The sequence below is a fragment of the Anas platyrhynchos genome, chromosome 8, assembly GCF_047663525.1.
Source record: "Anas platyrhynchos isolate ZD024472 breed Pekin duck chromosome 8, IASCAAS_PekinDuck_T2T, whole genome shotgun sequence".
NCBI lineage: Eukaryota > Metazoa > Chordata > Aves > Anseriformes > Anatidae > Anas > Anas platyrhynchos.
The window spans coordinates 15,918,656-15,946,632 of record NC_092594.1 but is presented as its reverse complement, the minus strand read 5'-3'; the positions used below and the strand labels follow the sequence as shown (position 1 = coordinate 15,946,632).

Sequence of the window (27,977 nt, the reverse complement as noted above, 5' to 3'; positions counted from 1 at the left end):
CAATAGCTTTTCATAAAAGCAGATAACTTAGTGAAACCAACGCATAAAGATACATAAAAATTGAAAGATAAATACCATTAAAAAGTAAAGAAGTAAGCCTTAAAGTTCAAAAGATTCAAATACTTAATAAATCAATGGTTCTTATCAGGTAACATCAGCAAAGGAAATGTGCAACTGATAGATCCACGTTCCCTTTCCTACAGTTCTAGCTCTCCTTCAGCCTGTCAAATGCAGGAGACTCAGAAATCCATAGTGCAGTCAACAGTTTTAAGTCAGAAGCCTCACAGATTTTATTTTTTTTTAAATACACTGAAATCACCTAACCAGATATGGGTCTGAGCTACTTTGCAAGTCCAGTCTGGGTTATTAGCGAACTGAAGCTGCAAACATCAACACCAGCTGCATCCAGATTTCCAGAAAGTTTGGAAATAATTCTATGTGTAATTTCCAGCCCATCTCTAGTACATCTTCATATTTCTCTTTGTTTGCTTAATGCAGTATATTATGAATAATTAACACATCTGCACAAGCAGCTGATGTATTTATTTTGTAATACCGAGACAATTATTCTCATTATGAAATTTCAGTAAAATATTAGGGTTCCTTTTCAGAAATTATTAAATTCCAAACAGAGGAGTTTTACAACAGAAATTCTTAAACTTCTTATACTAACAGCTACTCATTATGGGAAGAGGTGACTGTCTAACTTCGGTATAGTATAGTTGTGATATCTCTACTGGGATAATAAGAATAAGCCTACTACCTGGTCATGATTGTTATATCGTCTTTGCAAGAGTCACATGCTGCCAAAAGGATACCTGAAAATAGACTGTATTTCTGGAATACAATCAGCTTACATACACTAAGCAGGCACTGGGCAGCATATTACACGATGGTGGAAGTCTCTCATTTGTTCTTTGTTCTTTTATGAACTGTGATCAGGTTTCCATCTAAGCACCTGGCCAGCTGACATCTATTTCATCAAACCATCAGCACAGAAATAGCATGTGGCTGCCAGTCAAGCAAGGTAAAGGCCCAAATGGGCCAGGGAGCTTAAGCTACCCTATTTACACCAGAGACATTCTTCCAAACACAGGCTGGGGCACGCTGCACGCTGGCAGATGATATGGAGAAGGTGATATTGTGCTTCCCAAGGTCCCTGGGAGCTGCCTGTCTTTGCCAGCTTCCAGTGATAAGTAGCCCTTAAAATGCAATAGCAATCTGATTGCGTCCAGCTAGTTACTTTGTGTGCTAGTCAGAACACTTGTGGGTGTGAGCACCTACTAAAGGCAGTAATACTGAGCCTGAAAGCATCTTATCTGGATGCCTAAAGACTAAGCAAATCATGATGTCGAAAATGAGGCACTTACTTGCAAATGGAAGTTACATTACAGAGCATCCAGCACTATCCCCAGCTGGCAGTTCAGTATCAGTTTTAAGACCTGAGCCCTTGCATCTAAATTATTATCCTTCGTGTCTTGCTTTCCAATAGATTTCACAATTACATTAACTATATCTTGCTCTATTCTCAAGGCAAAAAATATTTTTTCTATACCACAGAAGAGATTAAGAGCATAACACAATAAATGCGTGTTTTTTAATTATACGTTCAGACACTCTTTATATGCTGTTTACTGTTCAGAGTTTACCATTACAAATACACACTATTATCTTCATGCTGGATTTAGCAAGTTCATCTCCAAATTATGAAATCACAGCCATATTATTTAATAACAAATACATTGGTTATGTGAAAACTGGCCAAAAATAAGTACATTCAGTTAGTTTCAGTAAGTTTGCAGAGACTTCTATTTCTGTATTAAAATGCTAAATCAGAGATTATGAACCATAAAAACAAAATTTCAATGGTCATTGAACATTAACTAACAAACTAAAAATGTCTCACTGTTAGAAAATTCAAGTTTTAACTATTTACAGTCTGTCCAGCCACAATCTCTATAAATAAATATTGTTTACATTTTGTACTGTGTTTATTCTCTTTTACCAGGCTCAAAACTGGGACTAAATCAGTCACAAATGATTTAATGTAACTTCAGATACTGGAGGTTTGCCCCCTGCCTGTAAGATGCTGAAGTTAGTCTTAATAACACAATGGATGGAAGGGTTTTGGTTCTGTCTGGCACTATGTTATAGTCCAGGGTATATATTCTGTAGAAATGAGACAAAATAACTAATTAAGGGAAATGAGAAGCACTGTAGAGAATCAGGTTGATAGTTCATATTTCTGTCATTCTAATATTACTTGCAGAAGCAGGTGGATTTGAAGGTAAGAAATTTGAAATGGGAAGAAAAAAAGATCCACATTTTGCTGCCAGTAATCTTGTTTGGCATTAAAAAAGTACGACTGGGTCATCATTTCTAGTTTTCTACTATCAAAGGCAATAATGTTAAATTATCTCTTTCATAAATATATCAAGCTCTGTCTTTGAAGAACAGAGGAGTAGAGAGGACAAAGATCCTACTGGGAGACCGTTAACAATGACACTTTCTGAAGCCTCCTTCTGATTTCCAGCCTAAAATTACTCACTGTCTGTTTATAACCGTTTGTTCTTTTTACTAATATGTTCCTTAAGCTATAATATGTATATATTTTCCCCTCCATTAAAGGAGAATAAGGGAAGCTGGGTAGACTGGCTGAGCAAAAGATGATGCAGCAGCACAAGATTTGGAGGGAGGCAGGAAACCAGCCAGGAAGCCTGCTTGATCAGGAGAGCAAGGAGCACACAGGGAAAGAAAAAAGCTGAGGAGGAAAGAATAGAGAAAGAGCAGAGAGATCACATAAAGAGCAAAAGACAAAATGATATGAGAATGTTTCTGGGGCAGAATGGTGCTTCTAGAAGGGAACAACACAGAATGAGTTAAGACTGGAAGAAATCATCACATCAAAATTTTCAAAAATCACATGATATCATTTGTAGCAGTATCAATGTGAGCAGTCTTGCTTGAATAAACAACAGAGAATGGTAAAAGGGTCTTAGACCTTCAAGATGTATAAGGTAATGGATAAGTTATACATGTACTTACTGCAGATACAACATAAGAACAAATAAATATAATGAAAAATTGCTAGTTATGTGCACTGAATCTGTTTTCATTCCTTGTTTTCCACTCTCAGTAAGCCAAACACAAAATAATTTCTCTGATAAGATGTTGTTCAGAGCATAAATGTGTTTTAAAAGATATTTGCATATAAATTGTATTAAATTAAAATAACTACCTTTGTAAATTAAGATAGAAGGGTGAAATTCTATTTTTCTGCTTTATTTTTCTGGTGAAAAATGAGCCACGTTTCTGAAAGAAAAATTTAAAGGAGGTGTTATAAACAGGTTGTCAATTTGCATCGTACTCTTTGGTGATTCACGTGCTAATTGTATTGTTCCCACTGTCACATTACCTTCAGCTTGAAGATCAGTCAGAAAAAGAAATTCTGCTCTACCTGTGACAGGCAGACAGTGGAACAAAAATGCCAGTGAAGTGAGTTGCTTTTTATGGCTATTTTAATCTTAGGAGATTTGTGGGATGGTCCTTGGGTTTTGAATGACCTGGACAGTTTTTATTTTCTCTCCCCCTTTATAGTGTTATGTTTTGGTTCCTTGTTGTCAATTCTGCTTGCTATTCCTATTCAAGTAAATCCAAAGAGATCAGTGAGATCATTCTCCAAGTGATAAACAAACATTAAATTAAATAACATTACTCATGAGGAAGAGAAGCAGAATTAGGTTCATCCTGTCTTGTCTTCATCTTTCATTATGCGTCTTTTTTTGACAGGAAAATTCTTAAGTGCTCACTGAAGCACCCCAAAATTTGTTAGATTTGATTTGTTTATTACAGTAGCTAAAAGAAATTATCTGCTGATTAATCCCATTAGCACACGACACCTCACAAAGTACTACATAATGCTACATTTAGGTTTCATTTATTTTTAATCCAGACCGAATATATTTGCACTCCAGTTTCCCTCCTGTATGTGTGCATATGTATGTCTAAATATATATATATTTTAATTCTGTTTGAATATAATTTTTTGCAGTCTAGCTATAAGCAAATTGACAACTACAAAAATGCTTCCTTCCTAAAGTTGTCAGTGCAAAAATAAATTGTAATTCTTATAAACATAACTGCAGTTACTTAATACGATGCCATCACATAAGCTTTTGATAAATTTACAATTGTAAATACCATTACTGGTACACACGGTAGCATGAAGTAAGTGTTCTTGTGTCAGTGTCACAAGCCCAGCCCAGAGGAAGCAGCACAGCACGCTCAGGCAGGTGCTCCAGCAGAGCAGAGGCCTTTTCAACTCCATTTTTGGTGCTCCAGCAGAGCTTTTCCACCCCATTTTTGGTGCACCCACTTTTCTCACCCCTCTGTATCATGGCCAATTAGTCAGCTAGTGCCTTGTGATTCTTTTTCAACCCAGTGATGACCTCCTGTACTTTTGGTGAGGCCTGTCTGCCCTCAGGACACCAGCTGCGGCCTAGGCCGCAGGCAGAACATTATGCTCCCTGAATTTGCATGTCTGAAACCAAAAAGACCATCTTAGAAGAATCTTTCAGTACAGAGTGACTAACCTCCACAGAAATTAAATTTTGATTTTTTTTTTTTTTTTTTTTTTTTTTTTTTTTAACACAAACAAGGACTAATCAGAAAATAAGATTTCTGTTTCTGGTAAAAATTCAGGGATTTGTTTTGATTCTGCACTGAAACGAAATGTTTCCAAATTTTCCAGTTCTCCCTTTCTTACCACCAAATGAGAAAGAGGATGCACACAAATGATTCCAGAGCTGCCAGTATGTCAAGTGACTACTATGTTCACACAGAACGTAAATTAAGTTTCAGATTCCCCGCTATCATAACCTATATGAGATAGATAACCACAGGATTAGAAAGTTGGTTTCCTCTCTAGCTATTTGTATAAAATATGACAGTTTCAACAAAAGCAGCGTGAGATGGTCTAAACTGAATATGAATGAAGCCTTCCCACATTACAAGAAAAAAAAAATCCCCCCACTTAGCACGCAGTTCCCTTATCTGACGCCCTTCTGCCTGTCAGAGCTTGTGGGTGCCCGCTGCTGGCCTCCACACCACGCCTTGCTTCCGAACAACCTTGGACTTCTTCAGAGCACTGAGGTAGAAGCAAGGCTCCGCTTAGTTCAGTGTCTCATTTCAACAGAAGCCTACAGCGAGTTACAAATGAAGAGCAAAAGCTAAGAATTTGTTCAATTGTTTTATACCACTAAGAAACTGAAGAAATGCCCATTATCCTGCCACTGTTAGCTAGTATGGTAAATGTTTGGATAATTCTACTCAGTCCAAGGAAAAAAAGTGTCAAATTAATGGTTAATTCATCTGAACTTGAAAAGAAATTCTGTACACACTCCAGAACATTAATATCTCTCCTATGCCTTTATTGTAGTTCAACCAATTGCAAACACTATTACTTCTGTCTCTTGGGTGAATGATCCAGTTGCCAGTGCTAAATAACATTCTACTTTATGAGTCTATATGGTTCTCTACACTCTTAAAAAAAAAATAAAAAAAGAGAAGAAAAATGTGTCACGCTTTGTGCTGACTTTCTGCTGTTCAATAGGCAGGGTAATATGAACTACCCTGTTCCCTCAATGAATAGCCAAATAATAGAGTAGTTACCGCGGCCTGCAAAGGCAAAAGATCACAATGCTATTTTCAAGGATAGATGTTGTTTCCACAGGTCAAACATTGAGGAAACAATGGCTTCGTCTGACTCCGTAGATACGCTACTAGCTAACAAAGGTAAGGAGTACTTGAAGAATAGTAAACAGAACACAACCACGTGTCAAACCAACTCCCAGACATTGCCGTCAGGTTTGCACACTGGTGCCCACCCAATTCGCCACATGCTTTGAGCCACACCAGTGCTACCAGTGCTATGGCTGGAGGCATCTGAGCTTAAATCAATTTCAGACTGATTGCTTGAAAGGATACGAAGGTGCTGTCTGGCCAAGCTAACCTCAGCTCTACAAGCAGCATGCCATCGCAGTAAGAACTCATTTCCATTGTGCTGCTTAGTCCAGGGGCCAGCCCCAAATCCTCAGCAACCAACACGTCCTAGATCTCCTTTTGAACTAGCAGCATTAGAGACACCAAACAACACTGGGAAGGTACTTGGAATATTCCGCAGTTAATTCTAAAAGAAATCCAATCAACACCTTAACACTGCTCGTTTATTCTCCTATTTATTTCCCACACAACAGCCTCGTTGGGCTAACTCCTGGATGACAGACAATACATGACACTACATACCCCATATATATGTATATACATACACACACAGATATATAAACTGCATTGGTCTTTTGGCTTTCCTCTACCCATCATCTCATGCATTTTTCTCCAGATGGCTTGGAGGCTTTTAGGAAGTTTTTGAAGTCAGAGTTCAGTGAGGAGAACGTAGAGTTCTGGCTGGCTTGCGAGGACTTCAAAAAAACCAAGTCCTCCACCAAGATCACTTTAAAAGCCCAAAGGATTTATTCTGACTTTATAGAAGCTGATGCTCCAAAGGAGGTAAATACTTTTTTGCATGTACTTTGGGTACTTACTGAAGATGGGAATAAAATGGAAAGTTCAGGTCCAAAGTTCCTGGAAGGACAGAAAACACTGTTCAATGTGGTTTCTCTTCCATTTTTATGACAATCGTTTACCAGGTGGAAAACACTGTGAAACTCTGAAGCAAACAAAGATCTCTTATGGTTGAATGCAATATGCAACATTCTTCACATGGGGCATGTGTTTATCTCACCTTCAGAAATTTGTCTTATGATTTAAGGAAATATATGTTCAATACAATTTGCTTTCCCTAACTGTTTTCATGCAATAAGCATGATTTCCTCCATGTTCTAGGTACAAGCATATTGGGATGTTAATGATTGTATCTGTTCATTTTCTTTTGTACAGATATTTTTGCTGTGATGAATATTAAAATGTAAACTTGAAAAAATTTCTATCACAGTATTCCATTTTATCATTATTTAAAAAAAACAAAACTCATTGTGGAGGAACAAATTGCTAATTAATTGTTGCTTCGATGTATGATTCCTGATAAACTTTAATGCTGATGTTTTTTGCTCTTGACAGTGACCATGCTTTGATTGTCTCCATGTCTTATGCATGATTAAAATCCATTTAATTACTATTAAGAGCAAAAAATCCTTGCCAAATGAGTAAGGCCCAAACCTAAACTGATGTAGAATATCTTCATCTCTATTTTACTTATTAGTAAACTATACTTCATAGGATTTTGTCTGGCAAGATGAGATAATCAGAAACAAGTCCCCCCCCACCCCTTTCTTTTTTTTTCAGTGACACCAACTTTTAAAGAACCAAATAAAATACAAAATTCAGCATGCTAGAAAAGAAGGGAAGACCTCCCTGCTAATTTGCATCAGCCAGGATATTTGGGAGGAAGGTCAAATGCTGATTGTGTCCTGTACACAGACTTCAGCTTTTCAGTCAAAATGAAATTGATTTTTTCCTCCTTTCTTCCTACAGATAAATATTGACTTCCATACCAGAAACCACATCTCTCAGAACATCTCCGAGCCCACCCTCAGTTGCTTTGATGATGCTCAAAGGTTAATTTATAGTCTCATGGCAAAGGACTCTTTTCCCAGGTTTCTAAGGTCAAACGAGTATAAGGAACTAGTAAAGAAGCAACAGAATAGAAATCAAAAAAGGTGGCTCCCATTTTTGTGAAAATGGAAATGGGAAAGACTTGAGTTATTATGAATTTATAAATGTCTCCTGTTGCAGACCAGTACAGGTAATATTTTATTAAAGTGGTAGTAGAAACCAGAACTAGTGTGTTTTTAAGTATGATAAATATATGATTATTATTTTTTTTTTTTTCTGCTAAATTTGGTGGAGAAGTATCCTAGAAACAGAATGGAAACAAGCTAAGACATTTGAATTAACTTTTCAGTTAAAAAAAAAAAAAAGAAAAGAAAGAAGTTTGCTATTAAATTTTCCAATACTTTCTTTGTTAGTTAAAGTGTTTTCACATTTTGTAAACAGAATGTTCTGGTTTCCTGGTTTGCCATTGGTTTTTCTTTAGAAGTATGGCCTCAAAAAATAAATTCCTTTCAAAGAACTTAAATACTTTTATTCACCTTCTTATTTGGAATTGGTAAAATAAATAAATAAATAAATAGAAGTTAAAAACCTCTTTTATCAGGTTCTATACCAGTTCAAAAAACGGAGAAATACAAGAAATATGGTAGATACCATACTGTGTATGATAATAAATTAAGGAGAATATTTAATAAACAGACGCTTTCTGACAAATGTTCCTGGCATTTAGAATGTTTCACTATGAAACAGTGAATGTTTCATACTACAGCCCTCTTTAATACTTTCTTTGGGTTTATTTCATTTAATTTTTTCATTGAAAATTTTCATTTATTAATTGCATAGGCATTTTGGAAAAGAAGTGGAAACCTTTGTACATTTTCTATTAAAAATTCATTTTCTTTGCTTTTCCAAATGTATTAATTGTACTGTCTACTTACACTCATGACAAAGTAATCTCAGTAATGATTTTTTTTTTTTTTCCAATGAAATAAAGGTAAGCACAAAAGTAGGCCAACAGTTTTAGACAAATAACCACATAAATCAGAATTTAGTGCATGGTGTCACAAGATATAAAAAGATTCTAGTACTATCTTTGCATGTCTACAAGCACGCACACAATGAATGATCTCATTCATTGCTACTAGAGGATTTACTGCATATCTTTAGGTGAAGGAAGGAGCTATGGCATGCTCTTCAGGAAAAAAGCATTCTAAACCATATGGGACAGGAAGAATATTCACAATAGAAAATAGTTCTAAACATAAGAGACAAAAATAAGATTTAAAAACAAACAAACAACAACAGATAAACACCAACCAACTTTCATTTGATATGAATTTAATTCTCTTGCTTTGAGTTGCTCTCCAGGGATCCCTCCCCTTTTTTGGAACCCTGCTCCTCTCGCCTTCTACATACACATCATATACACAAAAGATCCTCTCTATTTTATCAAAATAAATTAAAGAACAAGTTTGTTTAGACAATTAAGGACATTAAGCAGTCTGGAAGCCCTAATATGCTGCTCTCAGTTATGTACTTAGGTACCACAGCTTATGTAGGTGAATTTGGTGTAAAATAGCTACTCTGTGATACCCACAGCCTAGGCTATTACCTACATTTTCTTCTTGCTTTCTGCATTTCTTTTCATTTCTTTATTCCCCAGCATTAGTGGTTAACAGAGAAATGAACATGAGCACTGAGGTTGAGCTACAAGGAGGATGTGGTTTTGTTCTGCAGTCCCACAGCTACCATTCATTTTGCAATGATACTTCAGTGGAAAATTGCAGCTTCCGCCTGCAGCGCAGCCTCGGCATCACTTCTGCACTGGGGAATTTCTGCTGATTAAAGTCACAGTGAAGACAGCGATCAGGATAGCTGAAATTATATGATTTACTCAAAAACGTAGCAAGTCATTTTTCCCTCTTAAAATCCAAACCTCATTTTCAGAAGAGAAAATGCCCACATGTAGGAAGAGGCAGGATCAAATCACCTGTCTTAATAGGTCAAGTAGAAAACCAAAAAATTCTGCTGCATCAATTGTTAGTGACACATGGACAAAAAGTACCTCGAAAATAGATGTGCGATAATGAAATCTCACGTCAGTACTCCTTTAAAAATTCCGCACTTTTGACTTCATCACAAATTGAAATAGAAAGTGCAGACAAGGTGGCTTCTAGGGATCTTTGATTCCTGACTGTTTGAAAACACAGGATAAGGAGAAGTTAAATATAAAACAGTCTAACTTGATAAAAACAATGCATGCTATTTTTCTGATAACTCTATAAAACAATAGTAGGAAGCCCTCAGTGTCGATACATCCTATGTCCACCGCGGTTGGAGATCTGACTAATTCTCTTAGCATAATTCTCTTAGCACAATTCTCTTCAGCATAATTGTCATCAATAGAGGAAACCGTTCTTAACATATCAGCATTTGACATTCATTTTAACAATTACTTAATAAAGTACCATGGATGGTTTTAACACTATTTCAATTAATTTAGAAAATTTAAGCAGAAATGTACAGTAATTGCACTTCTAAGGGTTATCACAGACTGAAGTGTAATATAAAAATACTAATTTTTCATAGCCCCTGATTAAAATTATATTAGCTTTAATTAATTAACAGAGTTAGTAACAAATTTGTTGAGCAGACCTTTCAACCCTTTTATAAATTAGTCTATTTCTGGAGCTTAAATATGAGATGAAACTTTGCAAAGTTTAAATATACGATCGATTTAAATTTGGATATATCCATTGATAATTGGATGTGTGCGCACAGTTAATTTTTCAAGCCTTCAGAGCACTATCTTAGTGTACAGCAGGCAACCAAACAAAAGAATCTACAAGCGGATTGAAGTGTTTTAGAGTTGGGCAATCAAATTTCTGAACATTTATATAATACAAGATGTGTATTATCGAAGATACATTTCAGAAAGCATCTGAAAACACCCAGATGAGAAAGCTGGGAGCTGATAGTCTTTATTTCTGTTTATCCTCTGGATTTAAAACTGATGCTTCAAACTTTCACATGAAAAAAACTCAAAACCAAGCATCCAAACTCTGGTAGTTTGGCACAGGAAAAGGCTAGGAACAGAAGAACAACTTAGAAAACTGAATTTTGCCCAAATCCCAGAGCTTTACCAAGAATTTCCAACATGAGCTCGGCCCTTTTGTATAAACTGTTGAGCAACAAATATGAAATGGAGAGGTTACCTCCACCTTCCATTGAAATGTAGTACAGATGTGCCCATTAGCATTTAGGGAGTGTGCAAATACTACAGGAAAGCTGGATCTGTGGTTGGGCTTCAGAGTGATCCTTCAGACCAAAGCCACTTAACATCAGTCAGAGAAACATCTGCAATGCCGAAGCCACTAAAGCTTGAAAATCCCAGATATAAATTTGTGGAGAGGGGTCACAAATAATTCCGTATGTTTGTAAATCACCTATTCCTGTGGAACATCAAGTGCTAACATGTTACCAGAATTACTTATACTACGAACAGTTTGGGGTTGTAAGGGAAGAGAAGAAAAGACTGCAGTGTTAACAATATTCAGCATTATGCTTTCAACAATTATCTTACAAAATTTATGGCAGATTTTTTTTTTAAGCTAGTCTGCAATAAAAGGATGAAGAAAATACTGTTGTGCCTAAATAGAAAGCACTCACAGAAAGTTCTATTAGGAAGAATGTTTGCGCTGCAACCCTCCCACTTGCTTTCGCTAAAAAATAAGAAGTGATTATTTATTCGGTTTTTCTCTATTTACAAGTCCAAGTCAGGCAAAAATCTCTATTTTGAGAACCATTTTTAGAGGACTCAATCTCTTTCAGAACAAAAAAAATCATGCCAAATATAAATGTTAGTAATAAAATTGGGTTTATTTTTTAATAACACCGCATTTCTTAAAACAAAACCAAACCTTGGCTCCTGCATGCAGTGACAATCCTAAACCTCCCACAGCATCTAGACTCGCAGACTGCCAGATCCATCATGCGCACATCATGACAGAACTGTCCCAGAATTACAATTAAAGGCATACAAATATTATAAATAAATAATAATAAGCAAGTAACAAACAAGTTATATATATATATATATATATATATATATATATATATATATATATATATGTTTTATAAGTTTTATATATATAAATTACATACATATAAATAAAGGCATAATTACGTCCTCAACACAGGACTGATTCCATGCTTGCCCTGAAGCCCAGGATCCTGAGTTACAAGCAGCCTGGTGTATTTCCAATGGCAGACTGGACTTTGCAAGACTCCTACCTATGCTTTGTCAAAGGTTTGTCAAATTCTGCACACCTCTGTGAATATTGGATCTGAAAACTTGGCATTCTGCTTTTACCAGAAAATTTCCTGCTAAAACTATAACACAAATGTACTTGAACACGCACGCTGAGCCCCAGGGTTTGCACAAGACCCTCCTAGACTCATTTCAGTCTCGATCCAAAGAGAACGCTTAAAAAAAAAAAGTTCAAAATACTGAATCCCTCCAGCAGTGTCTGCTGCTAAATAAGAAGATTATCATGCTAAGATGATTAGAGGAGTTTAGCACCATTAACCTGCACTGAATAACAATTTTGCTTGTGTACCCAAATGTGTTAGTCTAATATCCATCTCTGATTACACAGTTGTCATCGTATTTAAGTAGGAATTCAGTTAACAATTTCCATGCAGTGCTTTCCTAAGGCGTTTTTATTGATGTCGAAGCTCTGGAGATCCATGAAATCATTATAACATTCTTACTCCTGGAACGTTGAAGCACATTGTGGGCCTGAAGCACTGAATATATTTTCTACCTTTTCTCAAGCCATGAAAAGAGGAATTGCCATGTTTGTTAATACTGGTTAGATCTCAGGTAGCCTAAGAAGTCCATGTTTTATTACGTGAGTAACAAAAACAAGGTCCTCGTGCATATTCACCTTCAAATACTGTGTGATGTGCAGTCTTTACAGTGCTTAGAATTATAATTGTTCAGTACTGTAATTTTGAACTAATTCATTTAGCGACAAAGTATTTTGAAGGACTGACACATGGCACTAAAAACATCAATAGAAGTTCTACTTCATATATTCTTAAGCTGTTCATTTTGAGAGAAAATGCCTCCTAGAAAACTTTTCCATTTTCCCCAGTTTTTCAGCTTCTATAATATTAGGTTCTGTAAATTAGATTCAGTGTATTCTTAGACATTTCAGAGGAGGCTCTGGATGTTCTGAGCTTTAGTGAAACAAATGAGACAGCACTAGAGCAAATTATTCCCTTCGTTTATTATTTTGTTGCTATGGTTTCTAGCTGCCATGATATCTTTTCTCTGCCCTAAATGAGACATTGCCTTGTATTGTTTTCTGCATTGCATTTATCTTTGCATATAAAATGAATACAGCTGGACTTGTCTCCCCATCTATACCTGTTTGCATTTAGGTTTGCATGTAAGGTTATATTTGTTCTATGAATAGCTTCCCCACTATGCATAACAGTGCTGGAAAGACAAACAAAAGCATGTACTCAATAAAAGTCTAGGGAAAACTTTTTTTTTTTTTCTTTTTCCTAATGCAGTGGTTATAACGTGAAGACACAGAAGCCAGAAGGGAAAGAAAAAGCTTCTTATAATTATATTTCCTGAAAAATTTTGCATACATTATGTTGTTTTCTGAACATGTGCAAAAAGAGGGGAGGATGAGAAGAAATCATGAAATTCAAGACTGAGTATTTTTGAGGAAATACCTCTTATTTTTATCCATGTTGATAGCAACATTCCCCTGCCTGCACAGCCTCATGTAAAATGTGTTACCTTTTTCTCCTCCTGAAATACAGAAGAATTGTACTATGTTAACTACAGGCTACAGTCTCTAAACAACCAGCACACACAAACAACATTATTTAATAGTAATTCTGATTTGTATGTAGATATTTCTGTTCTAACCTAAGCAAGTAGCCAACATACATGGCACAAAGGGGATTTGATTCTAAACAGATAAAAGATAAAGAACCTAAAGCAGCATAAATATATCACAACAGAAAATTATGATTTCAAGAAATTCAGAGAATTACCAGGGTTAGCTCCTTTGAAAGGCTGAACTAGTTTGTTATTTAAAACATTCCATTCAGTAGAGGAGATGCATAGGTGAATGCAGGCTGAATTCGCTGACAACAGAAGACTTCAGAATTATTCTTGACACTGTAAAACAATGCTGCATAAACTAGGAGATATCAGAAAAAAATGCTCTTGCCTAAGACCAATTCTTGTGTTTTCTCTAAGTTCTGCACTCCACCTACCTGCCTAGGCTCATCACTGTGAAAAGACATCTTCAAGTTCATTCTAAACTTGCACAGCGTTATTGCTTCTCTTGAAGCACCATCAGCAAAATTACATACAAAATACATTTATATAATCATACCAAGTTCATTGTTTTAGATTTGAATTTAATTTCCAGAACAAATGGACTGGATTTTGATCTACATGCAGTCATTTTGCCTGCTACAATGAGATAAAATGGCAGTTCTGAAAGGTCCTTGTATTTATTGATTTTCTTACCAGAGGTTCGTCTTTTAGAGGAATAAAATGAAAAACATAGCTTGTCAAATGGCATAAAATATTTTTTGTGACACATTTATCTTTCATGTCAAATGATAAGTGCAGCATATTCTGGCTAGACACTAATTCTGACACTTTTCACAGTGTCAAGTGGTTTTCACTGATGATAGCGAATCAGTATTGGAAATTTTATATACTGAGACAGGAATTACTAGAATAAACTGCACTTCTGTCATGCCTCCTACTTTGATATTTATGTCATTTTTCAGTTAGGCTTACATTACTCTTTATCTTGATCTCTCTGCACTTACAATGTACATACTACAGCGATGCTGAATTCTGTAGCCAGTAATACATTAGTTTTCTTAACGAAATTATCTTTTTGCCTGAATTATAAACACGTTTGTTTTGTTTTTAAATAATAAACTTCCTGGTTGTAGTTCTTCTTATTGTAACTCCCCAAGTTTTTTTCTAAAATATTCAGAAATATTTTTAGAAGGACTAACACATTATCTAGCCATGCATGACCAGGTAATAAGTCTCTATTCTGAACTGAAATTAGAACTGGAGGAATGGCAAAGGGGGACACAAAAGGAGGATTTTGGTAACAGACTGCAGTTTTAAAAAAGTGCTTGTCTGCTTTTCTAAAAAAATCTCCACAGGTTTTGTGAATTAATAAAAAAGAACGCCCACCACCATTAAGTACTTTACACCCTAAAAATGCAGTTTTGTGTCAACTGTATCTATGGATTTAATAATTATAAAAATATTCACTTTTTTCTTAACAAGGTTGATTTGCTTGGCTTCCTTTCAGAATGGAGTGAAATCAGAGTTATTTCATGCTTTGTTGTCCTCTATGAAAAGCTTTTGATGCACTGGTACTAGAAGTCCATAAGGCAATTCCTATGAGTTACTGCTTACCAAAGTGCTTATTAATGTACTGTACACAAAATGGTGATGTATGTTTCTTTTTAAATTATCTAACACAATTTTTGTAATAAATTTCATTATTATTTTGGTATTACTATTTACTTTTATAACAATTATGCATTAAAATTATCCCAGGAGTTGATTCTTTTTGGCAATCCATGTGAAAAAAGAATTGACAGAAGGAAACAACATCAGAAGGTCTCTGATGGGTTGTAAGTTTTTTGATTATATAAAAGCACGGGAAATTCATATGCAAATGAAAGCTGCAGGTTTTACAAAGGTAGGTAGTACAAAGCAGTTGTACAAAACTGCACACAGCAGAATAAAGACAGGAAAAAAGGTAATGAGGCAGTTTCATAAATGTGAACTAATATACTGAAGGAAAAACACCTTAAAATGCAGCCCACTAGGCAGGTGTTACCTAGCAATATCATTGACGGACATTGTGGACCTTGGCAAAAAAGCTTGTTTATTCAAATGTGTATTTTAATTGTTACCGAAAAAAGCTTCCCAAGATCTGAACTAAAGACAATGTTTATACAATGCTCTTTTAGGATTTGGCTACCATGTGGAATGTAGAAATTGAACTCCAGGGACATCACTTTTCATTAAGGACAATCTGCTACTGAATTTTGTTTCAAGGACTGGAAGCACCACGCATGGAGCTGAGCATGTAGGCCCAACTCCAGTCCTACAATTCTATGCACATCTTGAATGTTACAGCCTGGAGATGTATTCAGGGCTCTTCCCCGCTCACGATACTATTGGTACGCAGAGTTCAGAGAACTCATATTCTCTCCAAAAGTTTAAAAATTCAGTATTTTGAAATCAGTTGCACCCTATTTATCAGAAAATTCCTAGTGAATATTCCTAGTGAATAGGCAGGAGTTTGGTTACTAGGAAATTAGGGGAAAACATGTTTGATTTATTAACAGCATTAAAGAGACGAACATAAATACAGTGTCTTGCTCAAGGAGGTACATGAACCATACGTGTTAAAGGAGCATGAAGACAGAAAGCACAGAGTGTGACTCAAGAAACCATAGTAATGAGACAACAAGTATACAACACAGATGGATTAGCAATGTTTCCCTATTTTCTAGGAGAAGGGACACAATTCTTATTACATGGGATACTCACTGGAATAAGTAACGGAGCAGAGAACACATCCTCACCACTAAATTATTCTTTTCTGTCTGTAATTCACTTCAGTCTGACACTGACACCACCACTACAGCTGGCACAGAACACAGAGTAAGAGCTCAATTCCCATAATGCAAAACTGTCCAAGTTTCCTATCCCATTGACTCCTAAGTGTCCTGCCACTTTCAGATAAATGCCTTTAAATAATTAAGGAACAACTGTCATTGACAAAGAGCTGAAAAACGTTACAGCGGCTAGCAGACGAGAAAGAAGGTGAAGAATTTAGAAGAACATGAATACTTTGCTTATTCAGACCATACATTAGGAACCTATTTAATCTGCTTCACTTCCAGCACCTAGGTAGCGCTACCTTGAGTAGTGATGGCAGAAGAACGCATTGCAAATGTTGACGTTTTGTTCAATCAGTGTCATTGACAGACAGAGCCAATTGCTCGTGCATGTATAGGAGCAAATGGACATTCTGTGAAAAGTACCTCTGAGGGGTTTTATCCTGAAGCAAGGGCATGTCTTGTGTATCCACAGCTGTTTTACATTACACTGATATCAAGAAAATTTTTGTTTTGATATGGTAATTTCAACATTTTACAAAATACTGTGGTACCACCTTGTGGTAGCTTTTTAGATAGCACTAAGACTATGTATATTTAAAATAATTATATAACTAACATTTGTACTGATTAGTCTTGAGCTATGTTCAGAACCATCTGCATACCATGAGCAAGTAATATACTTGATGGATTTATGGTTCTCTGTGTTAGAGAATATTTGAGGCAAATTTCAAGTGTGCTTCCATGAAAGCTGAACATCAGTGTTTCAGCACTGTGCAAAAATTACATGTAAGAACTTGTTGAGTCTTCTCAGTCTGGCATTGCTCAGGTACGCAAATATTATCAAACCTGGGAAGGAAAAAGACAATAAACCAAGGGTAGCTCCTGCCTCTGTTACGGCCATCAGTTCAGTGACAGTGTTTCAGACTCTGAGCTCCAGAAATGACTCTGAGCTCCAGAAATGACAAAGCCAGGGCTCAGAGAAGCCACGGGTACATCTGTCAGGTAGGACTGGCTATGGCTCCTGACATCCCATTCCATGCAATCTTGAGACACTGCTGAGCACTGATAAGCATCAGCAATATGAGAGCACTAACAGACCCGGAGGAGCCAGGGGTGTCCCTGTTGCCTCACACGTGCAAAGAGGAAGAAGCCAGTAAGATGTACAGAGAGGTGACAGCAGCTTCTGCTCTCATCGTGCTAAGATTAGAGGAAGGCATGGAAAAATCCAGAAGGCAAACAGGCATATAAATGACTACCACTGTAAAGATGAGCTTTTGGAAAGAAGAACACAGAGATCCAGACACTGCTGAGTTGACAGCAGATGTCAGACTAAGAAAGCATTTGGTTTAGGTGACCTGGCTGGGCCAGTCCTTAGCTAACAAGCCTCTTGTACTCTTCTGGTTTTTGACCTTATTGGAGTCACTGGAATTTAAACAACAATACTGTGTCAAGCATCTTTTAGTCTACTTCTGACAGCCATCTTCATCCTTCTTTTTCAACATCACCACAGAAGATGAAGTTTCTGCTCTCAATAAAACATAACATTTATTTAGACTTTGTGCTTTGGTTTAGGTCTATCTTCGGGTATTGAAACTTAGGTATAATTTTCTCTCTTACAGTTTTGACTGCCAAAAACACAGAGCAGAGCAGGAAGGAGAACTTCTTTTGTTTGAAAATGGTAGTTAACAGGTTGCTTGTTGTGTGTGCCGGGAAGCTCTGGATGTCTTCAAATTAATGCTTCGCCTTTGAAGCAGCTTCCACATTCCAGCTCCAACTCATGCTTGCTCCTGTTTTGTTCGCTATCTGCAAGCATCAATTCTGTTGTAAAAAAGATTAGAAACCAGCACAGAAACTCAATATGAATAAGCCATTTTAAAGCAAGGACTTTAGCTCTGCAAGGTATGGTTCTCTGCCAGCAGCCTGCTTTCTTCTTTCCAGCTGAATCACAAAGGGAGAAGCACTGGGATTATATAATAAATTTATTAAGTTTGGTAATGAAATAGGAAAAAAATGCCAATAGAGCAGGTGTTTGGGTCAAGCTGAAGAGAAGGCAGAAAGCTAAAACATAAAGCAATATAAAACTTTAACAAATGCTCTTGCACCATCTGAAGAACCCTATCTTCCTTTCACATTTTTTAATCTCTCCACCCTGAAAGCCTGCATTACCCCTCTATCTCAGGCTCAAATTTATAAAAAAAAAAAAAAAAATCAGAAAGAGGATCCATTAGGTGATTAGTGATGTAAAAACAATTTGTTCTGCAGATGGATACAGATTCCTGATAATCAGATGTTTACTCTTTGTTATCTTCTTCATTTTTAAAAGCCAGCCTTCAAAAGCCCACACTGCTTTGTTAGGAGCAAATGTCAGGGTCTGTTACTGGAGTAAAACATTTTCCACTAAGTAGGCACTTATGTACCTGAGACATTTGTTTTCCAAACTTTCTCATGCATACTCTATAAGGCAATGTTGACAGTAACCTGCCAAATAATCTTTGCAAATATCCATCATTATAGTAACTATAAGCCCGTGCCTTGATGTTATGTTAAATAGGTTGTAACTCATAGCAAGAAGAGAAGCAGAAAGAGAAGATACATTGGGCTAATTTAAGGAAGGTTTCTTAAGCGGTTTCTTTAACCTTAACATACTAAAGTCCTGTTTACCATTTTATGCTGTATATTTGTGATATACTACGTCACGTCATCTGCTCTAGAAGGAAGGCCAGTTCAGAACATGCTTAAACACATGCTTACCTCACAGCTGGTGAGCAGTGAAGGGGAAGAGAGGGCACATTAGAAAAAAAACGCTCGGACATGAGTTCCTGAGGAGAACAGCAATGTACTTAAGTGTAACAGGAATTTATATTTCTTCTGAAACCATCTTAGAAATCAGTTAAGGCCTATGTAAGAAGATAAGTGAAAACCCCTCCAGTCATGGCTAAGGATACTGCCACAAAGTTGTGTGCATTAACCTGAAAAAAAAAACAAAACCGAAATTGAAAACTGTTCAGGCTCATTGAGAGTCTTCAGAAGCCACAGGAAGACGGCAGAGAGAGAAGGCTGGAGGAGGCATTCAGACACGTTATTTTTGCCCAGCAGCAGGCTAAATGCAGCTACCCGGCCTGCCAATGGCAGCTGCCTGCACCCAGCCGGATCACAAGAGAAAGCCGCGTGCTGGGTGCGCTCCCGGCCTAGTGCTGCACCTCCAGCCTCCTCCTGCACCTGGTGCTTTGAAGGGCTTTGTTTGCAGCTTATCCGGACCTCCGTCCTCGGCCCTGTAGGCGGGATCCTCTCACGTTCGGGTTGTGCAGCTGACAGACAAATGAACTGCCTGTGATTCTGTTTCTGTGTGCAGTGGTTTTAAATCTGGCTGGGATTTTTCAGTGAAAGCTTTTTGACTGGGAAAGTCTGAGTGACTGAAACCCTGAATTTTCTAAGGAAAAACACACATTTCAAAAGGGTCGTCAGGGAATTTTCTCAGGACAAAGTTAAAAAGGAAAAAGAAGAAAAATCTGTTTTATTCACCACCAACACATTTACTCTTTATCTCCAAAACAGCCCCTGATTTACAAGCTAAGCTGGGACACCAGGAGGTGCATGTGGAGCCCAAGACATGTGCTTCAAGCCTCCCTCATTCCAGATACCGCTCGTCTTGTGACTAAGGAGTGTCTGTCTGTCTGGTGGGGGTTCTTTTATGACAGCAGTAGTTTCAGTTCTTCCATAAGGAGGAGCAGAAGCAAACACTGCAACTACTGTATCCTTCCTAAAGAATACTTGCTTTCAGACTGACTTAGTCTTGACACAGTTGCTACCAACTCCTCTTTTTTTTGAACCCAGACCCATTGACCCCACTTGACATTCACCTCTTGCCTTTTTATCTTGATTTGGGGTATTTTGGTTTTTGAGGTCCTGATGATGTCACCACCCCGCCTGTTTCTCAGCCCACGGAAGTCTAAATGCTCCTCTGTGTGGAGGTGAATTTATGGCCTTGCATGCTGTTTTGGCTTGTCTGACTTGTGGGAGGAGGTGGGTGATAGCACTCTGGCCCACATTCGAGTCTCCATCTATATATAAATGTATATGTGTGATGTTTCCACAACTGCAGGCTTTGAGGGCCATCTCAGAACAGCAGAAAGAAGGTGGTGACTCAGAGGGAAACTGTCTGCCAACATGCCCACCCATAAACGACACCCGAGTCGGTCAGCTGCGTTCTCATCCGTGCCACTCCTGAATCACCCATCCTAACCTGGCCTGGTACATAATCCCCTCCCCTGCTCAAAGAAGTCTCCTCCTTAGACTCAAAAGTGAAAATCTAGCTTTGGCATTTGCAACTGCATCCGTTTAACAAGTTGTGGTGAGAACACTGGAACCAGTGAATCCTGTTCTCAGCGTGGAAATTGGTGACATACAGTCTGGCCCTGCTGTCACCTTCCACCTAACCCCTAGGCCATGCTTCCGTTTCTTACGCCCACAACCCTTATGTTTCACGCCTTCTCCCTCCCACTGCCTGTAGACCTCTGGCAAGGCAAGAAAAAGCAGACAGCATGTGGTTTAGAGACATCACACGCTCTTTGTCGGCAGCGTATGAAACCCAGTCTCTCCCACTGAGCCACCAGTCTCATCAAGCCGAAAGGACCAGACCCGTACCCCTCTGCCAAGGCCAGTTACAGTCAGCTGAAACCCAAAAGGGTTACTGTGCAAGGTGGCCAGGTAGATAGAAGAGAGCATAACTAGGCTTCATTTCCTTAGGAAAGGAGTCTGATAAATCAAAATGATTTTGAGGAATAGACCACCTAGGAACAAAACCTGTTTTCAGCCCTGTTTACCCACTCACATAGAGTGGCTGGCACCTGCAGACCATTGGCTTTAAGGGCTCTGCCTCAACCTCTTACTAAGCCCAAGTGATTGACTAAATGACCCAAGTCACTCAAGCATGGGCAAAAAAAATACAAAAACAAAACAACAAACCAAACCAACCAACCAAATATGTACCAGGTTCTAAAGGGAACAATGAACAAGAGTCTGCAGTAAAATGGGCTCAGAGAAGACTCTGCAAAAGGTGTTTCAAACAGTTCAGATTTACTTCACTCACCAGCAGGGGACAGCAAGACTATATACACACACAATTTTTTCTGCTTCTCTGGTCTGATTAAAACAAAACAAAACAAACAAACAAAACTGTTCAGTCTCTACATACTATTAAGCAAAGACTTCTAAGAAGAAAGTCATGAATGCTCAACTTCAGCCAGAACTGTAGGATAGCAATGGCAAAGACCCAGAGCAGAGATTTTAAGGCTCAATCTTGGATTAAGAATACAAACATCACCCTGTTTTACTTATCCAAGGAGAGGTTTAAATTTTAAAATAAGTTTTTTAGCACTATTTTATATGCTGAATGGAATCCTACTCAGCCTTAGTACTATTTCAGAAGGGAAGAGATTTGAACGTTCAGTGTCATAGCTGACAGCCCCCATATCTTCAATATTTTAGGACACCTACAGTGATATTAAACAGCTATATTTATAGCAGCTGGCTCACACTTACTGTACTTTGGGTGGGGAAGATGATTAGAAACGTAAGTAGTCGTTCCTGACCACAGCTGTCCTTCCATGATTTTCCATCCCACATGATTTGATGACAGTTATCACCATGGAATGACGACATTTACGCAGCCCCCCATCACAGACTGCCTGCACCAACAGTGTCTTAGCAAAAATAAGAAATTTGCCTAGTCCTGATTTAAGTGGAATAGTGAATAGTCTCATTTTCAACTTTTCCATAAAAGAAAAAATGCCAATTATGAAACAATATCAATAATACATTTTCAAATTATTAAAAAAATTCAAAAACGTATGTTACCATGTAAAATTGCCAGATACTGAAAAATGAATTTGAACCATCTCTCAATAACTAGTAGTGTCTGCATGTGCTGCAATTCCTCTGAAGGAATTCTCCAAAATTAAAAAAGGAAAGCTCTCTGTTCTTCATGTACAAAACCGCATTCAGAAGCTGTTTGTATTCACCCAAAAAGAGCAGATACCAGACCCACAGATAACAACCCTAAACTATACACACTTGTATATTTTTTATTTCAGTTATGACGTTCTTTTTGTATTTTGATTGTTCACATGGAGAGGTATTAACAAACTTGTATACAAAGAAGGCCATAAATACAATCCCATGACTAATTTTGATCTCCATGTTTAAAAAACACTGCTTCCAAATTTAAGGGGTTTATAAGAAAACCATGGTTGAGTTCCAGCAATCTGCTTTCTAGGAAAAGAACAAAAAAAATAATGCTTAATCTTTTTAATTTATTGAGGGACAGATTAATGAATAACTATAACAGAGAAAAAAAAGCAAGAGAATTTCAAACTAGAATGAGACACTTCTTAACAACAACAATTGGCCCTCAACAACAAAATGTTATGGTTATACTGAGACTTCAAATCCAGATTGGAGACATCCTAAAATGTTTTACTCACACCTGATTCTAAATCCCTTATTTTACGGTGGGTCAAACTTGGTCACCAAGGTCACTTTTGGTTTTAAAAAATCTCTGAATCTATTGTAAGAATTCTTCTGCAAGTATATTTAAACATTGTATATTCTCATCATTACCTCTGATTTGACACCTAGAATTACTCTAGGGCTTACTGTAAACTTTCTGAATCTCACAACAATGCATGTGGACTTCAGAACTTTTTTTTTTTTTTTTTTTTGGTTTCATTGCTGTTCATGATGTACATGAGATTGTAGGATTGTGCCAGATATCTCTTTTTTCCATCAATAAATCTTTTTTAATGCAAGCTGAGTGTACTAACATTAATAAAATAATGTTCTCAAAAAGAGAAAACACAGAACACCCTGGCTGTTGGACATGTAACCTATGACATGCACTGGTTGCTATTAACAGCTAGAAACAGCCTTAAGCTTCTGGCAGTTGTATTGTTTCATTGTCAACAGAATTTGCAACAACTTGAAAATCAGAGCAATGAGTAATGAACTTGATTGAGGAGCACTCCCAGTTCCATTTATCCAGACCCCAGTGAAGTCTAAAGTTCAAGAACTGACTCTGAAGTGCATTCGCTGTTTCTTACTACTCTGGTCCTTGAAACTATTGATTTTTCTTGAGGCTCAAAGTGTATCTACCAGTCCAAAATCTTTCTTTTTAGAATCCTGATTAAGTATTCCCCAAATCTCACCTTTTCCAAAAGCGGTGCAAACAGTAGATGGAAGGTCTGCTGGTTCACTGGCAAACACTTGTCCCATATCCTGCTCCCCCCCCCCCCCCCCCCCCCCCAACCCTATTTTCCCCCATTAAATATTTTAACTAAAGTATTTCTTTAACACAAATCTTTTAACGAAATTGAAGTGTTGTTACAGGGATCTCCCTGAATTTTTACAAATTTCAGCCTGGTAAAATAAGTAAATTAATACAGATACATACATACACTCCTTATCCTCCCCATCCCCTAAACAGATATGTTACATCTCACTGCACAACTAAATGTCACATGTAAATAATTTCGTATTGGAATTTTAAAAAGTTTGAATTACAAATCAATTGGTTACCCTTTTATGCACTAACTTTTGTGTTCACAAATCAACAATGTATGCTTGGTCTTAAAACGGTAATGGATGCATTTTAGATAAATGCCATTTAAATACCATGAAGATGTTTCTTTCAATGTTAGGCTTTATAAAAACTGTTTCATCCTTAGATTCAAGTACTAGTGACTGAGTCAAAAATTCATTTGACCACATATTTAACGTAGGTTAGAGCATTTTTCCTCAGGGTTAAGTGCAGTTACATTTATTAGAATAGTTCAGGGCAGAGTATTTCCATTAAAAATTGAATTCCATATACTGAAATACACAGTCTATTTACTTTAATATCTAGCATGAATAACTACTGATCACACTATAAGAAAACAGAAGAATATCCTCTAGAAAATATTCCCTTAGAACATGCCCTTAGAAAATGACATAGCATAATTGGAAAAGATATAGTACCAAAATATGTAATGAAGTTCTACTAAGTATGTTGATTTGTTCATACAAGGAGACAGTGCGTAAAACCAGGTTTGAGTCTGTCTGGCAAAAGTGTGTGGTTATGTGGGACGTATGTCTCAAACGCAGTTTTTCAGACTACTTGTCCCCAATTTCCTTTTTTATGTTTGGTCTCCTCTATAACGTGGTTCTTGGTGGAAGTCTTCTGCTTCCGTTTTAAAAGACTGACTAATCAGTTGTGACTTGTGTTACTCATTTCACTCACTATCTGTAATTTCACAGTTTGATAAAGAAAAAGCTGCGTAGGCAAAAGACTTTCAGGACGAATCTAATATCCTATTCTAATGAGGGGGCACTGTAAGAGTATGGAAGAAGCATAGCCTCCCTAAATTCCCCTTTTAGTTGGGGGATGTAGGGAAACAGTTGGGAGTGCAAATAAGAAAGACAGCTGTAGATGTAGTCAGTTAGGTATCTAAAACTGTAGAAAAAGAAAGAAGGAAGAAAAAGATGTTTTCCGTTTTCGGTTAACTAAGTGAGCAATAAAGCAAAAAATAGAAGATACATTCTGAAAGACCTCAAGTGCCAGCTAAACTAACCCACTGTTAACTGCGATGTGGGTTCAGTCTGTCTAAACCTGCCAGAAATCTATGTGCTTTGGCTATTCATACTCTGAGCAAACCACTTTGAGAAAATCTAGTCAACCCCAGGCCATGTACCTTTGACAGCTTCATAAAACTCATCAATTCACTTCCGATGCACCTTACACCTTCGGTTGGGCTAATAACCTTCTGAGTTCAGCCTTGATCACGCTGGACACATCTAAACCGGACAAAACTCCCCTGAAAAAAGCAGCTTTTAGCTCAGGGTTATGTGAAATGCAGATGTCCTAACATTCTGACAATAAAACTCAAAGTTAGTCTTTGCCCACATGAAACCATGCCAAGGTTCATTTCACATTTTTTCCTTAGTAAGTTTACTCTTGGATCTTGATTTTTCTACCACCAATGGCACGTTCGCTAAATACCATACAAATCCTCACCTTTAACTCTGGTTCTTGCCACTTAGCCCATCAATGGTCAAAATGGGTGTAAATACCTTCAACTTTTTCCTTCTTTTATATGAAAGATTACAGGTTCTGCCTTCCCTGCAATGATGTGCAAGACCCAGGCCCGAGACTTCTATGCCCCAGACTGAAGGTGGTCTCCCTGTGGGTTGCCAAAGAGACGTTTGGTGCTTGCAAAAGGGAGAGCACAGCACTGGAACCTTTCAGTGTCTAAAGCAGACAGAAACAGGACAAGACCCCTCACATCACTGACCAAAGATGGCACATCAAGACTCTCTAAGTTAGGAAAAAATAGAATGGCTTTTTATGGTACCGATAAAGTTTAAACTCATATTTTTTAAAGACCTTTAAAAAAATATTTCCCCTTTAATTGAATATTAAAGGGGCAGCCCATGTTCACACCCTGCCAAATGTTGACATTTTTTTTTTTTTCTCTGTAGTATTACTTATGAGAGAGAAATACTTTTGTGAATGCTCAGAAAAGGACTGCTAGAAAGCTGTCACAATCTCTTTGTTTTCTATATGGCTTCTAGAAAGCTTATTGTACAATCTCATTAGAGAGAACACAAATAGGATGGAGCAAGAAATAATTACTCCTTCCCTCATTTTACAGATAGCAGAAAAGAAGATTCAATTCAGTTGCCCACACGTAGTGGTGGAATACTATTTGATATTCACTCAAATATCACCTGATCTTCTTTCTCCTCCCCATAGGCCCTGTGTCATACTTGCCAGCACTGTCTAGACTTTCCAGATGCCCTATGCCTACCCCAGATGGGAGTAGACACCTATGTCGGATGACTGGTCTGAACTCAGAAAGGTTCAGTTTTGTTCTCACTCACACAGGAAACCCATGGCAGACCCAGAAATTAGACCCAGTTGACTTCAGTATCATCCAGTAACCACAAGACCCCTAGTTCTGCTGGCACTGAAACTTAAAGAGATCACCACCTTCTGGTGGTGAGAAACGGCCTTCTTTTTATACATCCTTCAATGCCAAAAAAACCCACGTGCTCTATCTTCCAATCACTCTGACATGACTTCTCAGCTATTTTTGTCCCTAACATTTGATCTACTTCCTTCTCTTGTTCTCTGTCTCATTCTGATCTCACTGCTGTAGCAGTAAATAGTGCTGATACATGACCAACAGCCAGATTAAGATCCATTGAAGCACTAAGCTGCTTATCTACACGTCTAACGCTCTGGGTATTCGCAGGGTGCTCTTCAGAAGTGAAATCATGTCTTGCAGATTAGAGTTGATCTTCATGTTTATGAAACTTCAATAGTTGTGAGCCAAAAAAAAAAAAAAACCAACCAATGAACAAAACAGCAACACCAGATGAAGTTTTTGAATTCAACATACACAAGTTCCAATTCCTCTAATTGTTCTCAAGTGGCAAGCTGATCTGCCTTCCTCTTTCATGTCTCCACAATGCTACATTTTCAACCAATTAACTAATTTCAAATATCTTTAATCTACTTTGATTATCAGACAGGTGAATGGCTGCATCTAGTGAACTGATAAGTGAACTCAACAGGTTTTAGAATATTAGTGCATCTTCTGAAAGTCAAAGAGGACGCAAAAGGAACAGCAAGCAACCCCTTGTGACAAAGAAAAAAAAGCAGAAGCACAAAAGGAGGAACAAAAATCATATTAGAGACACATTAACAGAGTACAGAGGCTGTTCCATGCTAAAAAGTGCTGATTAGGATCAACACCTGACCCTACAAAGCAACGTCATTCAACACTTCCACTCAAAACTACAGCTATGCAAAGTCAAATATCATACGGTGATACTTGGTAAAGGCTAGCAAGCATTTATCTCTAGGTTTCTATCAGTAGGCTCTCCATTTTCTTCTCATTCTGTTAATGTTGAATGTTAAAATCATTTCCAAAAAGTCAACAGTTTAGAACCGTGCAAAGCATTTGATAGCCACAAAGAACAGGATGGGAGCCTCATGTATGTCAATGGGATTCCAGCCCATCTGAAAGTATGGCTCCATGTATAACCTGTGACCCAATGCACAAGAATCTCTACTTTTAGAGACCCGTTTCTTTACCAAACTTCAAAAACATTAGTGCTTAAGGACAAACTTCACCAAAAAGCAAACGCAATCAAGTTTTGCAGGTCCAAGGATCCCCCAAAAGAGATTCATCTAGCAGTTTCTTTTGTTTCTGAACCTGTAGCAGTCATGCTAAGAGCATACCAAGTTGGCACATCAGCACTTCTTACAGGAATTCACAAACTACATTTTTACCTTTTTATTTTTTTTAAACATGTATATATGACCATGGCAGCTTGCTTGCTAGTACGTGGATTATCAGATAGAGGGAGCAGCAGGGACACATGGGAAGCTGGAACACCTGCAGCTAACAAGAGGTGCATGTAAATAGGTGAACCACACCCCGAGGAGGAGGAATGTGTGCTTGTAATATGCACGCCCATATTGTTAAGGGAATAAAATAAAGAAAAGAGAGGCTTTTCCCTTAATAACTGATAGGAAACAGCTAGGAAATTGAAAGCATCAAGCAGAGCAGGGGCATGAGGATGAACCTTGCAAGACATCTGTG

At 37.5% G+C, this 27,977-nt stretch overlaps 1 protein-coding gene and 1 long non-coding RNA gene across 2 annotated transcripts in view; one reads left to right on the top strand and one right to left on the bottom strand.

Annotated features, from left to right (window-relative positions):
* LOC119717665 (uncharacterized) overlaps positions 1–27,757 on the bottom strand; it is a 39,047-nt gene extending 11,290 nt beyond the window's left edge. The window contains exon 1 of the long non-coding RNA XR_005267669.2: positions 27,665–27,757. This is a non-coding gene — a long non-coding RNA (uncharacterized lncRNA). The remainder of the gene's footprint in view (positions 1–27,664) is intronic.
* On the top strand, positions 1,860–8,476 carry RGS21 (regulator of G protein signaling 21). The gene is made up of 5 exons (XM_021276083.4): positions 1,860–3,017; positions 3,422–3,495; positions 5,732–5,793; positions 6,398–6,564; positions 7,549–8,476. Exons 2-5 carry the CDS (start codon positions 3,485–3,487, stop codon positions 7,750–7,752), a joined length of 444 nt encoding a protein of 147 aa, XP_021131758.2. The 5' UTR covers positions 1,860–3,017; positions 3,422–3,484; the 3' UTR covers positions 7,753–8,476.
* Positions 27,758–27,977: the final 220 nt, after the last annotated feature.